The 12,488-nt window shown below is 62.6% G+C and overlaps 1 protein-coding gene and 1 long non-coding RNA gene across 2 annotated transcripts; one reads left to right on the top strand and one right to left on the bottom strand.

Annotated features, from left to right (window-relative positions):
• Positions 1 to 1,140: 1,140 nt before the first annotated feature.
• On the bottom strand, positions 1,141 to 6,215 carry LOC132672967 (uncharacterized). Its single transcript, XR_009607806.3, has 2 exons — positions 3,767 to 6,215; positions 1,141 to 1,488 (listed from the first exon to the last, which is right to left on the bottom strand). It is a non-coding gene; the product is annotated as an uncharacterized LOC132672967 (long non-coding RNA).
• Positions 6,216 to 6,328: 113 nt separating this feature from the next.
• Positions 6,329 to 10,634, top strand: MXRA8 (matrix remodeling associated 8). Its single transcript, XM_060625336.3, has 10 exons — positions 6,329 to 6,448; positions 7,628 to 7,651; positions 7,740 to 8,045; positions 8,141 to 8,242; positions 8,323 to 8,793; positions 8,982 to 9,140; positions 9,299 to 9,338; positions 9,436 to 9,512; positions 9,626 to 9,706; positions 9,859 to 10,634. Exons 1-10 carry the CDS (start codon positions 6,400 to 6,402, stop codon positions 9,882 to 9,884), a joined length of 1,335 nt encoding a protein of 444 aa, XP_060481319.1. The 5' UTR covers positions 6,329 to 6,399; the 3' UTR covers positions 9,885 to 10,634.
• Positions 10,635 to 12,488: the final 1,854 nt, after the last annotated feature.

A 12,488-nucleotide genomic window follows, 5' to 3' on the forward strand; every position in this document is an offset into this window, starting at 1 on the left:
GTGCACCTGTGTGCACACCGCTCGGGACATGAGCTGATACGGGCGTCTCCAGCAGCAATCCATGGCCCCACGGCGCACTGTAGCCTCCTCTCCTTCCTTAACCCCCAAGTAGTGACGGACCCGGCCGCCACTGGCCGCCACCACCCGCTTGCCTCATTGTACGCGTCGGAACGGATAACCCTGACCCTAACCCGCAGGGGACAGCTCTGTCGGCTCGAGGGCGGGGCTGTGTGCACTTCCTCTCCTGTGGTAGTGCAGACTCTTACCTTAACTTAGGCCAGCGCTGCCCACCCCCAGTCCCTCCCCTCCCCTCCCCCACCTCCTCCCCTCCCCCTCCACTCCCCACCCCCTCCACTGAGCTCCTTTCACTCCTAATGTCCTTTGCTTGCTTGTTTCTGTCACTTTCTGATTCTCCCAACTTCCTAGACGAGTTTTTAAAAACGCGTCTGTCTTGAGGTTCACAGAACTGTGTGGTTCCTCGGGTCTCAGTAAACACACAGTGTCGCTTATGCACCCTCACGGTAACGTACAGCAGGGCTCTCTTCCTCTTAAGAAATCCCTTGGGCCCCCTACTCAGCCTCATGTTGTAGTTTTAAGGTGGTTGGTTATGCATCAAAGGCTATAAGAAATATCTGGATATATATTGGAATTCCCAAAGATCGAGACTACAGAAATAGTGATCACGATAGAAAAACATTTGTTCTTTTCGCATTAGGTGTTGTTTGGATGGTAAAGTCAACGTGGTATCTGTGCTGTGTTGCATACGCACTTGAGTGCAGATAACCTGAAGCTGACCATTTAAATATGTTATCTACAATATAAATGTTTCTGAACGTGCACTCACACAAAGGTAAAGGAATGTTGTTAAACTGAGAGAGTGTGTACATAATAAAGAGAAAGTGGGGCGCCTGGGCGGCTCCGTCGGTTAAGCGTCCGACTTGGGCTCAGGTCGTGATCTCACGGTTCGTGGGTTCGAGCCCCGCGTCGGGCTCTGCGCTGACAGCTCAGAGCCTGGAGCCTGCTTCGGATTCTGTGTCTCTCTCGCTGCCCCTCCCCCACTCATGCTCTGTCTTTCTCTTTCTCAAAAATAAATAAAACATTAAAAATAAATAAATAAATAAATTTAAAAATTAAAAAAAAAAAAAAAAAAGGAATGCCATCATTACTGCTACGTTTGAGCAACGTCGCACGTTGACGCCCACGGGTGGGACCCGCACGGTAGGCGTGTTTTGGTGCCCTTGCCCGTCAGTGACAATCAGGACCCCGTGAGGTGAGCAGAAAGCCCCTGGCAGTTTCTCGTGCCCTCCAAGCTCCTCATCGGTTCTTGCTCTCAGAGTGATTGTTGATCAAACCCTTGGAAGGTATGTTACAGCTGAAGACGGGCTCCGCTCTCTGACCTTCGGATGCGCCGGCCGCCCCGTCAGCTGCGATGCTTCCTGCTCTCCTCATACTGCCCTGCTGCCAACTGCAAATCCGACGCGGATGTTTCTGCAAGAAAGATCAAGAGGGCCCGTTTATGACAGGCTGTTTCAGGGACTCTTGGCTGGCGATGCCGTACGAAACAATCTCCTTGGACAAGCTGTCATATGACCACAGCCGGGGACGCGTGCCACACTGTCCCCGGGGGCCACATCAGGGCTCCGGGGCCCCTCCGCACCAGTTGCTTCCTCTCTGGATGAGGAAGAGCATCCCTCTCATCCAGACTCAGCCTCTTTGGGGCCCCTCCTTTCAGTGTCAGGCTGGTCCCCACCGAAGCTCCAAGAAGACGGGCTGGGAACACATTCGGCTTAGTCCCAGGTCCCCATGACGAAGCAGAGTGAGCGGCGGCCCCGGCTGTGGGTGCAGGTGGGGGTGCTGGGCACACGCAGTGATGGGAGCCCCCCAGGCTGCGGAGCCCACGGCGGGCAATGCAGAGGGAGGCGGGCGCCGGTGTCCCTGTTGAGAGCACTCCAGGAAGATCACTGTGGTCAAGTCAAGGCTTCAGGATGGCCGAGGGACCGTGCGTCGTGGGCACGACGCCACCGGCCCACCCAGCCCAGCCGGACACACGGGAGAGGCCAACACCGAGTGCAGAGCAGAGATGTGCGCAGGGCTCCCGTGCGTGGCCCCACGGCCTGTCCTGGGGGACGGGATGGTGGTGGCAATGTCACATTTAAAGGCAGATTTATTTCCCTCGGTCGGGCCCGGGAAGCAACCATGTCCTCGAGGAGCCGGGACACGCACTGGAGGCCGCTCCGCAGCCTGCCCGCCCAGCCGTCCCCAAGGACAGAGCGTCCCTTCCCGGCTCGCTGGAGATGTGGGGGGACATGGGGATCTCGCAGGCGGAGGTCACCCCCACAGTCAGAGGCGCCGCACGTGGAATCCGCTAGAGCCAGATCATCGGTTCTTGGTTCCTGGCTTCGAAACTGATGGCCTGTGAGGACAGTACAGAAACGACCCCAGCACGACAGGAGACGCCGTTTACGGACGTGGCTTGGAGCCCGAGGCTTACAAACCATAGAATAAATAGGCTTCTGCGCATCATCGGCTGGTTGGCAGGGCCGCCACAGACCGAGGAAGCCGAGCGAGGACAGCACCCCACTAACGATGCCACGCCAGGAAACCGCTGATCGGGGGGCTGACCGTGACTAGTAAAATCTGTGGTCCCGGTCGCTTGACATTTTCTCGGGACGAAAGCGTTGGCTGGTCCCTGAAGCAAGGTTTCTGTATTTCCATAGTTTGTCTGTATTTTCAGATCACGGTGTCTCGATGCCTGGACGATGTCCCGGCCCCGTCTCGACGGGCCATCCGGCCCACGGTCCTCACGAGAAGGCAGCTCACGGTCTGTTCCTCGGGGTCACCGGCTCTCCTGAGGGACGCCCAGGCTGTGCGAGTCTACTGCCTCCCTCGTGGCGTGAGACGTGACCGTGGGGCAAACCGCTGCGCCTCGGGGGGAGGGACCAGCACGCGTGCAAGCGGCCCCTCCCCGGAGCTGGTCAGAACCGGCAGAGGCTGGCTGCGGCGCTGGGAGAGCTCGCGTCGCTCACACGTGGACGCAGCTCCCGAGCAGCCTTGGGGTCTGCCCGCACCATCCCTGCGGCCAGCGGCCAGTCCCAGACCGGACACCAGTCGCTCTTCCTTGTGAAACTTGTGCCTCGTGCTGCCGTAGGCCCCGCCCCCGCCCTGTGCCGGGAGCCCGCTGCCTTGGCCGTCCAGTGCTGTGCCGCGCACGGCCACAGGTTAGCAGCGTGGCACGGGAGACTCGTCACACAGCTCCCATGGCCCACACGCCCGGACGCGTGGCTTCTGGGCCCTCGGCGTCCTCCCCCGCGCTCATTCCGGGGGCGCCGCGGGACTGAGGTCCATTTTCTTCTCGGCTAGTTGCCCGGGGGCAGCCCCGCGGTCCCTTCCGAGGGCCCTTTCACGCGACAGCCGCCGTGATGGCGACCGGCAGACAGTGACATCCCAGCATGTCGTCACGGGGGTGCAAAGGACTCTTCCAGCCTTGTCGCCGCTCCTGCCCACGCTGAGGGAGACAGGACACGGGGGGGACCGAACCTTACAGCTCGACACACCACCTGGCTCCAGCCGGGCTGTTTTCCTTGTGTGTTCACGTCAATCCCCCCAGCCCTGAGCCGTCTGGACCACACCCACCTCGCTTAGACCCTGCGGGCCCCCCCATGAGAGCCAGACTGCAGCCCTCACGGACCTCCCTGTCTGTGCGAGGCGCTGCTCTCTCCCCTGGGAGGTGGTTCCCCAGGCGCCGCCCGCCTGGAAGGACATTTACCTGTGCGTGTCCCTCCATCAGAGGCCATCCCGGCCGGTCCCACGGAGGAAGACCCTGCCCCGTTTTCGTCTCCAGACAGCACTTCTCCCAGAGATGAAGACAACCTTATTTGTCAGTGGGAGGACCTGCCGTCCGTCTGCCTCCCTCCAGCAACTCGCAGTGCCCTGGCACACAGTAGGCGCTCAGCAAATATTTGTTGCGTGACATTATTGGTGGGTGTGAGCACGTGTCTCTGTGTCTGGTCGCGGCTGGTGGCGGCTCTGAGTGCCTGTGGTTTCTCCTCCCAGTGAGCCGGGCCGCCTGGAATGTCTGAGTCCTCGGAGGAAGAGGCAGAAGCTGAGTCTGTCAGGCTGAGTGACTGACCCCGGCCTCGTCCAGCCACGCCTCCGAGGAGAGGGGCGGTGGGTCTGGGCCTCCGGGCTGGCTGGGGGATCGGCCAGAGTTCAGGGTGGGACCAAGGTGATGTCCGTGGGTTGGTTTTGTCCTGGTCGGTTCCCTTCCCGAGGGAAAATGGAGTGCGGGCGACGCCGGGAAATGAGCAACCCACAGGCACTTGTGAAGGAGCGGGAGGCCTCAAGCCTCTGCCGGGGGAGGGGCACGTGGCCTGCTGGCTCTCTGCTCTCATCTGTGGCTATTTCCTGCCAAGAGCGGGGGTGGAGGGGTGGGCAGCGGCCCTTTGCCGCTGACTTTGGTTTTGCTGGCCTCAAGCAGAGAGGGCAGGGAAAGGGGTTTGCAGCCCTCCGCTGCCTCTGTCCCTTCTTGCCCAGGGTGCGTGGGGGGTCAGCTTCCCCCCGGGGGTGGCCCCCTCAGACTTCTGCACTTGGGCCGAGCTGAGGGCTGAGTCCAGACCTCGAGGGCCCCGCTGGACCTCAGTGTGCAGGGCCTGAGGCCAGGGAACCTGTTGGGAACAGGAGGGCGCCCACCGGCTCCCGGCTCAGGGCTGGAGCTGCCCCCTACCCCCTTGTCCCCTCCCAGACAGAGGGACCAGCCCTGGGCCATTTCTGTCTCCCTCCAGCACTGCCTGGACACCTTCCCTCTGTGGGGGAGAGGCAGCCCGGCAGACAGAGGCGGGAATGGGGGACAGAGATGGAGAGACATGGGCGGGGCCCAGAGAAGGGAGGTCACCAGCTAATATAAACCAGTTAAAAAAACAGGAGGAGAGGCCAGGCCTCAAGGCCAGCCAGGCGGGCTTGTTTTTCCAGAATGAAAGGCCCAGGGAGGGGCTGGGGCCAGGACAAGCTCTGATTCCAGTTTGGAAAAGGGGCTCCAACCCCCCGGGGGCCTGGGTCTTGCTGAGGAAATGGGTTCATTAGGTCTGGGTTGGGGGGGCCCTCTTCACACCCTCGTGGCTGGTCCCCCTTGTCGTGGCCCTCACTCCCTCCGTGGCAGTGGCAGTCTCCCCAGCTGACCTGGAGCCTAAGAGTCTGGTTGGGCTGGGTTTCTTGCTACTCTGAGGACTTGGGGACCAGGACAGGGTTCAAGGGTGAGATGCCAGCCACCAGGAACTGATGCCCGTGACCATAATTCTATTCAAATGGGCAGTCTAAAAAATGCACTGTGGAGTTTTTGCGGTTGTTTGGATTTTTTCTTCCTTTTTTTCTCTTTTTGAGGTTTGCTTAACTAGAAAGAGTGGGTTTGGTACACAGTGTGTGCTCTGTTATTTTGCATTTGTTTACGTGACTTGGTAATTTTTCCCAGAGCTTCAAATTTGTGCTTTCCGGGGGGCAGGCTCCCAGTACCCGCCCCCCCCCCCGGGCAAGGAGGAGGTGCTCCAGGGAGTATCTTACCCAGGGTTTGGTTTCAGGGACACCAAGGTCTGCCCTTGATGGTGGGCAGATGGGGGGGGGCAGGGGTGTGCAGGCCAGGGGGGAGGGGCTGCTCAAACGCTGGGCGCTCAGTGCTCAGGGTCCCCACCCTCATGCCCTGGCAGGCTCCTCTGGGTGGTAGAGATGACTGAGGAAGAGCAGGGCCCACTGTGCTGTCCTGAAGCTCCTGGGCTGGTGTTCCTGTTCTCTTATGTGAATATGTGCAGCGCCCCCTCCCCCCAGGAGGCTAAGGGGAAGAGCTGTAGGTCTGGCAGCTGGGGCTCCTTGGGGGTCCCCAAGCCCCAGGATGCCTGGAACGCCACAGCAGGCACGGAGGGGACGGCCAGGCTGTCCACGTAGGGGAACCCCCTGGGCCAGGGTCCTCCTACAGAGGTGGAAGGGAGGTGAAGCACGCCCCAGAACCCCAGCTCTGCAGCAGCCCCAGAAGGGCCTCTTATGTCACAGCCGCCCCCACAGCATTAGGGCCATGCCCTCAGCCCTCCTGCCCCTCTAAGGGCTGGGCTACTGCCCCCCCCCCCCCATCCTCCCAGGGCCTGAGCCATCCCCAGGCCGGATGGCTGCTCAGATTCCCCTCACCTTGTCGGACACAGTGACCATGCTCCTACCCCTCCCCACCAGGCCAGACCAGGATTCGGGGAAGACTAGGGGCCAGCTAGAGCCAGAGGGGGCGGTCTGCAGACTGTCGACCCGGCCCAGGGCTCCGTGATGTCATGGCGGGTGCTAAGGAGGGGGAGGGGGCCGGGCTGTTTTTCTGGAGAGTTGGAGCAGAAGTGAGACAAAGCCAGGCAGGCGGGCCAGGCGGGCGCCATGGAGCTACGGTCTCAAGTCCTGCTCTGGGAACTGTTGCTTCTGCAGAGTGAGTGCGGGGTGGGTGAGGGTCCGGGGTGGGAGCACAGGCGGGTCTTCGGGAGTTTCCATTCTGGGCAAAGCCTCCAGTCCGAGCTTGAGTGCAGAGGGGTGGGACACTCCCACCCTGCCGGGAAGGGGCTGGTCTGGGGGGCCTCGAGGGAGAAGCTCGCCAGGATAAGGGCCCCCCCAGGACCCGGGAGGGTGTGAGGATTTATGTTGGATCTCCACCAGAACTTTCCCTCACACGGATTAGGGAGCCAGAGGCTGAGGTGGTGGGCGCCTCTCGCTGGGGTCCCTCCTGCACCCCACTCTTCCAGGAAGCTCCTCAGGTCTGCACTTCTCCCAGTGGCCAGAAAAGGAGTAGGTTGGGGATTTAGGGGGCCTGGGAGTGGTGCGGCTCACAGGGTCTGTTCCGGACGCCCCCTGGCTCCCAGGCCCCCTGAGCCCGCCTCCTGGGCTGGCCTGCTGACCCGGCACATTCCTCCTGGTCCTGGGCGCTCAGCCCATCTCTGGAGCAGGAACTTGCTGGTGGGGTGCGGACGGTCCAGCCGCTCGTGCTTTGGACCTCTGCCCTTCGGAAAGGCTGAGGGGGCTCCGACCCTGAGAACTGGGTGCGGGGCAGGGCTCCCAGCTGTCTGAGAACCCTTGAGGGCTCGTGTGGCATGGCCCTCGGCAGGTGCACCTACCACGTGGGATATGAACGTGCAGGAGCCCCCTCCCCCCCAAACCAGCTTGGGTATCAGGCTTTGGTGCTCTGGGGGCCTTGCTGCAGTGATGGTGACAGTGGCCACCATTCCTGAGGGGGGCTGTTGGTCACACACACACACACACACACGCACACTCCAGAGCCGGCCCCACCGTCCAGCCCCAGAAGGGCAAGTGCTGTGCCACAGCCCAGGGAGGTGGCTGTGAGGACTGGGTGGGGGGGGGGGGGGCCGTGGGAGGGGTGCCTCCCTCATGCGGGGCTAAAGGAGACCCCCCTCCGCCCACTTGGCCTGGCCCTCCTGACTTTATCCCCACCTGTGAGGCAGGTGTTCATTAACACCCACCTGGCAGGGACTATAGAGGGACGCAGGGATCCAAGTGTGACGGCCCTGGGCCGGGTGGATGACGGGTGGATGACGGGGGCGTGTAAAGGTTCAGGTTGCGCTCCCCCTCCCCCAGTGTGACTCTCCTCTTCTTCTAGGCTCCGCTGTGCTTCTGTCCTCAGGTTAGTGACCACCCCCTCCCTCGTGCCAGACCCACCCTATACCATCCCCTCGGGTCCTTCCCTCCCCCTGACTCCTCCTCCCCACCAGTGCCCTCAGGGCCGGCGCCAGCCACCAGCTCCGTGGTGTCCGAGTCCACCGTGAGCTGGGCGGCCGGCGCCCTGGCGGTGCTGCGCTGCCAGAGCCCGAGAATGGTGTGGACCCAGGACCGGCTGCACGACCGCCAGCGCGTGGTCCACTGGGACCTCAGCGGCGGCCCGGGCGGCGGCCCGGCCCGCCGGCTCGTAGACATGTACTCCGCGGGCGAGCAGCGCGTGTACGAGCCGCGCGACCGCGGCCGCCTCCTGCTGCCGCTCTCCGCCTTCCACGACGGCAATTTCTCGCTGCTCATCCGCGGTAAGGAGCCTGGGGCGCGCGGCGGGGGTCGCAGGGGCCGCGGGGCCGCGGGCCGGCCGCGCACCCCACCGCTGGGTTTTCTCTCGGGTCCGCAGCGGTGGAGGAGGCAGACGAGGGGCTGTACACCTGCAACCTGCACCACCATTACTGCCACCTGTACGAGACCCTGGCCATACGCCTCCAGGTCACGGACAACCGTGAGTGCGCCCGCCCCCGCCCGCGCCCCCCGCCGGCCCCCTCCCCGCCCGCGCGCGCTGACCCGCACCTGCACCCCCAGCCCGGGCGGCCGGCGCGCACTGGGACGGCGAGAAGGAGGTGCTGGTGGTGGAGCGCGGCGCGCCCGCGCTGCTGACCTGCGTGAACCGGGCGCACGTGTGGACCGACCGGCACCTGGAGGAGGCGCAGCAGGTGGTGCACTGGGACCGGCAGCCGCCCGGGGTGCCGCACGACCGCGCCGACCGCCTGCTGGACCTGTACGCCTCGGGTGAGCGCCGCGCCTACGCGCCGCCCTTCCTGCGCGACCGCGTGGCGGTGGGGGCGGACGCCTTCGCGCGCGGCGACTTCTCGCTGCGCATCGAGCCGCTGGAGCCCGCCGACGAGGGCACCTACTCCTGCCACCTGCACCACCACTACTGCGGCCTGCACGAGCGCCGCATCTTCCACCTGACGGTCACCGAGCCGGTCGCTGAGCCGCCCCCGCGGGACTCGCCGGGCAACGGTTCCAGCCACAGCGGTGCCCCTGGCCCAGGTGCCGCGTGGCCCCTCCCCGCCCCAACCCCGGGCCCTGGGTGTCTGGCGAGGGGAGCCCCCCCCCCCCCCGTGGGGGCCCCACCGTGGGCCGCGGCCGGCTGTCCCTTCCTGGGACCCGGACCCGGTGCACGCTCGGCGGGTCGTGCCGCGCGCTCCCTGACGCCTTCCCCGTACGGCCCCGTGCAGATCCCACGCTGGTGCGCGGCCGCAGCGTCATCAACGTCATCGTCCCCGAGGGCCGGGCCCACTTCTTCCAGCAGCTGGGCTACGTGCTGGCCACGCTGCTCCTCTTCATTCTGCTGTTCATCGCCGTCATCCTGGCCACCCGCCAGCGCCGCCGCGGAGGTGAGCTGGGGCTCTCCGGAGCAGGGGTGAGGCCAGAGCCAGCAAGCCTTTCCCGACCAGAAGCGGGATGTGGGGTGGGCGGGGATGGGAAGGCCCCTCAGGGCCTAGGGAGCTGGGGAGGGGGCGAGACGGCACCCAACTCGAGTCTCCCTCCCCAGGCTACGAATACTCGGACAAGAAGTCAGGGAAGCCAAAGGGGTGAGTGTCCCCTCCAGGCTCTCCTGGGGACCAGAACCCCCCCACCCCCCTCCACCCCACCGCCTGCTCTAACCACCCACCACCCTCGCACCTCCAGGAAGGATGTGAACATGGCAGAGTTTGCCGTGGCCACAGGAGACCAGGCTCTTTACAGGAGTGAGGATATCCAACTAGGTGAGGGGGGCCCCAGAACCAAGACAGACTGTGGCTCCAGGCCTGGGCTAGGGGAAGCACAGCCCCGCGGGGGGCGGGGCGAGGAGGCTCAGCCTGCTCTTTGCCTACACCAGATTACAAAAACAACATCCTGAAGGAGAGGGCTGAGCTGGCCCACAGCCCACTGCCCGCCAAGTACATTGACTTGGACAAAGGTGAGTGGCTAGGAGGGCGGGGCTGGTACCTCACCTCACCCACGCTCACTAGCCAACACCCCCCCCCCCCCGGCCGGGGGGGCAGGAGTCCCTGGGCGGTCCTGCTGGATGTCTGCCTTGTGTTTACCCCACCTGTCCCCCTTGGCTTCCAGAGTTCAGGAAGGAGTACTGCAAATAAGGTGACCCTGGGCTCCTGGCTGGGCCAGTAGCCCTGCCGACTCCCGTCTTGGAGGATGACCTCCTGACCCTCATGTGGCTCACCCTACACCCTTCAGCGGCTGGTCCCGCTGTTCTGGAACTTGGCCTCGACCGGCACAGAGCAAGGCTGCCTCTGGACTCCTCTCCCAGGAGCAGCAGGGGGGCTCTCTGGGACTCTGCTCCATGCAGCAGCCCTCAGGTGCCTACTGGCTCCCACACCCACTGGTGGTCCTGCCCCCCCCTCCCCAGGCACAGCCCAGACCCCACCGATGTTCACCAACCCTTTGGGCTCTCCTGGCCTCCGGCGCTGTGGGCTGGGGCTCGGTGCTCAGATCAGCCTCAGGACTAGCACCCCCACCCCTCCTTCACCCCTTTTAGGGGGACCCTAAGGCTGGGATCTGAGGATTGCACACTCCAGGCCCCAGGCTAATTCCCCTCTGCTCTGTGTTGGGGTACTTGGGGCTGCGCAGGGGCCCCTTCTCTGCCTTCCGCCCAAATTGCCTTGACAGTCACTGGGCTCCGTGTGACTTTTGACCCTGACCCCACTCCCACAGCCCCTCCCTGGGCTGGAGTCTGGGGCTGGGACCTCCTTCGGCCTGTTTTGGCTGAGGACAGGGGAAGGGTAAAGATGGTTCTAGAGTGGCTTGTGTTGCCACTCCCAACACCCCACATTTGCTCCTCCTAGGAAACTGCCATCATCACAATAAAGACCACATGATTTTTAGACTCAGCCCGGGTATGCATGCCTCTGTGGCTCCTGCTTTATGTCCCGGGGGCAGAGTCTGGGCTTTGGGAACCTCAAAATGCTTTCCTTCATCTGAAGCCCTGCTGTCACTGCCCATTTCTTTGAGTGGAAGGTCTGAGTCCAGGTACCCTGGGAAGAGCCACATCAAGGTCAATCCTATGGCACTATTCCTGGTCGGTCGTGAAGGAATTTCAGCTCTCTTCTGAGGGTTTATTTGGACACGGAGGAGGAGAGCCAGGATGCACTCAGAGGACAGCCCTCTGAGAAAGCAGATGCCAAAATGGGATTCGATGTGTGAGGGTAAAGAGGGGGGAAGCAGGAGTGGGCACCAAAGGTAGGACACTTGTGAGGGGGAGGGGAGGGGGCTGCAGGAGGAAGAGGACTGTGTTTCTCCAAACATGCCCCCCTCCTCTAAAACTCCCCCAGGGCAGCAAGGGCTGGAAACCGGAGGTGGTGTGTCAGTAACATGCAGCTTAGGGCGCCCGGGTGGCTCAGTAGGTTAAGCATCTGACTTTGGCTCAGGTCATGATCTCATGGTTTGTGAGTTTGGGCCCCACCTCGGGTGAGCACGAGCCCCGCTTCTCTCTGCCCCTTGTGGGATTCTCTCTCTCTCCTCACTCACTTGCGCACGCGCTCTCTCTTAAATAAAAATGTGCAGTTTATGACTGTCTACATTAGGGTGCACAAGCCACCCACATGGAGTCCGCAGGTAACTTGGCATCTGAGCTCCCACTCTGGGGACGTGAAAACCCCAGGGCTACTTTGGGGAAGGCACAGTTTCAGTACACTCACACAAAGGAAGTCAAAAGATTTGTTACTTCCAGATCCTAGAACAGGGGTGCAGTGAGCAGGGGGAGGGCAGTTCTCTATCCCAGATCAGGAGAGAGCAGAAGAGAGACTGCAGGGTGCCATACGCCCCTTACTTATAACGTGGCTGGGGCAGGGGTCACTCATTTTTTGTAGGCTCAATTCTGAACGGCCAGTTTAAAAGGCGCCTAGGGAAACACGAGGCAGGAGTTTGTGGTGGACACCCTAAGCTTGGGTTCTTAGCTAAATGTCTGGACTCAGTGTGAGCAGGCTTGTCTTGCTGGAAATGCCTAGACAGCACCTCAGAATGGCTGTTTTCTCACCACACAGCTGCAAGGGTCCCACAGTGGCAAAGGCAGGGAGCGAGGCTGGGCCAAGGGGCTGTGGCTTGCTTGATAATGGGCCTCCCTCTCAGCCTAGTGACCCCTAGCCCCACAGTAGCTGCACTGCTCTGACCACGGACTCACCCCTCCTTGCTGTGCGCCAGCCTGACCACATCAGAATCCACTCTGGAATTGTCTCTAGCCTCCAGCTACCAGTGTCCTATGACTTGGGCAGTCTGGTGAGAAAGAAAGGCTTGGGGGGGCCAAAGCGCGGATGGGGCGTCAGACCCCCTGCATGTACGTGACCAGCAGTCATTTATATCCGGCCTGCGGGATGCTGGGCCACTGGTGAGCTCTCGGGTGGGGACTATCTTCCTCCTTCCCTAGAAACCCAGCAGAGAGCCATGGCAGACCCTTCATCCAAGGCCATACTGCGCAGTATCCTCAGATTACCTCTGGGGAAACGGAGCCCCAAGGGGAGAAAGCGCAGGCTTTGTTAAGTGGAGGTCAACCTCACAGATCCCTGCCCGCTCTCCCTGTCAGAGCGCAGGGGAATGGAGGTCAGCACCCTTGGCCCAGGCTGACCCAGGGGTGGTCCCCAGCCTGGGCTCAGGGACTTACCTTCTTCAGTCTGGCCCCGCCAGTCAGTGGTGGACTGATGGGCTTTCTCCTGTGCTGGTCCACCCTCCAAGGACAGCCATGACTAGGC

This window comes from Panthera onca, chromosome C1, assembly GCF_046562875.1.
Source record: "Panthera onca isolate mPanOnc1 chromosome C1, mPanOnc1 haplotype 2, whole genome shotgun sequence".
NCBI lineage: Eukaryota > Metazoa > Chordata > Mammalia > Carnivora > Felidae > Panthera > Panthera onca.

What these genes read in the sequence shown, in the direction of transcription:
- MXRA8 (XM_060625336.3), top strand. Translation starts at nt 6,400, where the DNA reads ATGGAGCTACGGTCTCAAGTCCTGCTCTGGGAACTGTTGCTTCTGCAG. An exon ending in CCGCCAGCGCCGCCGCGGAG is followed by an intron (nt 9,141 to 9,298) that starts GTGAGCTGGGGC and finishes CTCCCTCCCCAG; the next exon opens with GCTACGAATACTCGGACAAG. An exon ending in GAGTGAGGATATCCAACTAG is followed by an intron (nt 9,513 to 9,625) that starts GTGAGGGGGGCC and finishes TGCCTACACCAG; the next exon opens with ATTACAAAAACAACATCCTG.